Source organism: Nuphar pumila, chromosome 2, assembly GCF_984573655.1.
Source record: "Nuphar pumila chromosome 2, dmNupPumi1.hap1.1, whole genome shotgun sequence".
NCBI lineage: Eukaryota > Viridiplantae > Streptophyta > Magnoliopsida > Nymphaeales > Nymphaeaceae > Nuphar > Nuphar pumila.
In genome coordinates, this window is record NC_143250.1 from 110,752,266 (window position 1) to 110,755,585 (window position 3,320).

General features: G+C 45.0%; 1 protein-coding gene across 1 annotated transcript; it reads right to left on the bottom strand.

Moving 5' to 3' along the window:
* Positions 1-421: 421 nt before the first annotated feature.
* On the bottom strand, positions 422-3,015 carry LOC149846726 (lysM domain-containing GPI-anchored protein 1-like). Its single transcript, XM_089992275.1, has 5 exons — positions 2,355-3,015; positions 2,123-2,240; positions 960-1,121; positions 830-861; positions 422-687 (listed from the first exon to the last, which is right to left on the bottom strand). Exons 1-5 carry the CDS (start codon positions 3,013-3,015, stop codon positions 422-424), a joined length of 1,239 nt encoding a protein of 412 aa, XP_089848401.1.
* Between the last annotated feature and the right edge of the window lie 305 nt (positions 3,016-3,320).

Here is a 3,320-nt window from a genome sequence, read left to right on the forward strand (position 1 = left end):
AGATTTATAATGGTATACCTAAGATTGAAAACTTCTAGTATGCCATTGCATTCATATGAGATTTTTAACATGAATGCTTCAATAACAATGAAGATAATACAAGAAAAAGATTTTTAACGCATTGAGACAGCAATTGAAAATTTTGTACAAGCAAAAGCAAAATCCTGGACCTGGAGTAGACTCACTTGTCATTCTGATCCAAAATGATAAATAATTCTTAACAACAAAACTACAAGAAAGTACAACTAAATTTCAAGGTCCAAGGGAGACATGCATTCAAATGCCAAAAGTTCCGTGGCCATCTGCACCACAAAATTAACACTCATGATGCAATGCAGAGCAGTGACTGGCTACAACAGAAAGCGCCAAGATGGCCCCCCTAAACGTAACTGCACCCTCAGCCAAGACTGCATGGATATGTCTAGCCAATAAGCCTTAGCAAAAGGTGCAACCCCAGTGTGGTCCAAAAATGGCAGAATGAATATGTCAATGATGAAGAGTCAGAAGTACTTCCAGATGGACCCATCACAGGCAAAACCCCTGGAAGTGATCCAGTCCCTGAAGCTGATGACCTTGGTGTTAATGCAGCACCGCCTGGCTGTGATGGTGATGGGGATGATGCCAGTGCCAGTGCAGATACAGGTAATACTGAAGGTGGGGCCAAAAGAGGAGGGAAGGTGTGCATGCCTAAAAGACGAAAAACAAATAATCACAAAATTACCAAATTCAAGAGTTTCAGAATGAATACTCAAGAGGCTCATTAGCCAGGCTCACTTATATTCAAATAAAGAAATTGCAAATAGCAAAGTCATGGAAGGTATGTACTTACTTGGGCACTGAGGCTGAAGAGATGTGGACAAGCTAAGCAGCAGAAGACACATAAACAAAACAACTTAGTTGGCGATTCTCTACACAGATGAATTGTAATCAGGAAGAAAAGGGGTGAAGCAACAACTCACAAAGTCACAATGGTGCCATTGACAAAACCATCATAAGAACAGGAGGTAAAATTGCAACCAGCACTTGTTGGCTGTGTAGAAAAATTCCCAACCATCAGATTGTTATTCCTGCACTGCATACTTGTGCACGAGGCAGCCAGTGGCGCTGGTGTGCAGTATAGACTGCATCAATCAACAAGATGAAACCACACTTAGCTCATGCATCATATAGAAATAAAGATGAGACAAACAGAAACTTAAAACCCAAATTAGAGGAAAAGGTCTATCAATGAAGACACCATCAGAAACCAAGTTTAAGTCTAGTTTCAATCTCATAAAAATCAGATGTTTCACTCTTAATCATGAGCAATTTTCACATTAGCATCGACCGCCATTTGAAGAGGTGTCTTTGGATTTTTTAGTACACCCATACAACTATCTAGAAAAAGAAAAAGGGCGGCATAGGTAGTGTCATTACTCATTACGTCCTGTTCCATAATAAAATGTCTTGGTTTATCCCCTTTTCCGGATAAGTGGGTATGCCCAAACACAACCTAAACAACAATTTAAAGCCAAGGACATAAACTTATCCCACTTCTCTCACAAGTTTGAAGTGGGGGAACAATGACTTTACTCTCTTGAATCACAAAAACAGAGGACCCAAAAGACGTTTGAAGCAAGATGAAGCATAACTAGTTAAAATAAAAATGAAAAACAGGTTATTTTCCTACTTTTAAGAGGGCAACCCATACATTTAATCAAGGAACATGATAAATTGAATGGGAGAAAATGTTTTCTTCATTTTTTGCTTACGTTGATCCTGCAAGCCGAATACCAAATATAGCTTCAATGGAACAAATAAACAGACCCCATAAAGCGAATACCAAATATAGCTCAATGGAACAAATAAACATATCCTATAAGCCGAATACCAGATATAGTTCTCAATGCAACAAATAAACACATTACTATAAGCCGATTACCAAAAATAGCTCAATGGAACAAATAAACAAACCGGTCAAAACTCTAAACAAATTCAACATCCCATAATATAACCAGCAAACCACCACATGCACCCCCACATTCATAAAAGAGCTAAGCATAAAGCTTGGATATTAAACAATCAAAGAAAGAACATACGAAAAGAGGAGAAGGAGGGGGGAGGGAAGGGGATGAGTTTTTACTTCATAGTGGCAGGCCCGCAACTGCACTGAACGCAATGGCTAGCAGTTATGGCGTAGCTCCCGTTCGCGACGATCAATCCGGCGTCGGAAGCGTATCTCGGAAACCCAGAAGTACAAGCTACATTCAATCCAAACCCCAAAATTTTCACCGAGAGAAAACACAGAAAGGACTATACTCTCTCAGGAAAAACGAGAAAGAAATCGAGGAAAACGAAACGAGAGCGACTGGAACCTGCCAAAGGGACAGCGAGGATGTCTCCGGGGGCGATTGCGGGGGAGCCCATGGCATTGACGGCCATGAGGTCGGAGAGGGTGGTGCTGTACCTGGCAGCGATGGCCGGGAGGGTGTCGGGAGGCTGGACGACGTAGGACAGGTAGACGGCGGGAAGGCCGTTATCGGAGGAGTTGAAGCAGGCGCAGGGGAGGGGGATCTTGAGGGGCTGGCCGAGGTCGATGAGGGCGGTGGCGGAGATGCCATTGAAGTCGCGGATCTGGTCCGCGGTGACGAGTGCGGCGTACACGGAGGAGGCGATGGAGTCGACGGTGTCGGAGGCGCGGGCGCGGTAGTTCACGGACACCACCTTGCGGATGCCGTCGGTGCAGGAGCAAGGGAGGGGCACCTTCAGGAACAGCCGGGCGGGCAGGATGTGGTTCTCTACGTCTGGGTAGGATAGGTCGTAGGCGTTGGCGGCGAGGAGGGTCACGGGGTCGACCTGGAAGAGGGTCGCCACCTCCGAAACCTTGAGGTCGGTGGGGAGGGTGTAGCCCACCATGGAGTTGCACGAGTCCGAGCCGCTGCAGGGCTCGATGGTGGACTTGGCCAGTATTGTTGAACTGAGCTCGCCCAACGACAGGAGGAGGAGGAGCAGGTGCAGAAGGGTGGGTTCGGCCATGGCTGGGGAGTGAGAGTTGCAGAGTGAGGTGGAGGTGGTGGGTGGGAAAAGAGCTGAAGAGTGAGTACAGACTAGTGAGAGAGAGTGTCCCGTGTAGAGAGAGAGAGAGAGAGAGAGGGAGGGAAACATAAAAAGCGGATGCCTTCTGCGCCTGTTAGTGGGCCCAACTTTTTTTTCTGTATTTTCAAATTATCACCTACGTGGCTAAGTTTTCTTTTTCTTTATTTGGGACAAGCTTCATCATAATTAAAAAAAAAATGAAAGCTTGTTGTTTAAATTTTTTTAGAATGCATTTCAAGCTTGTT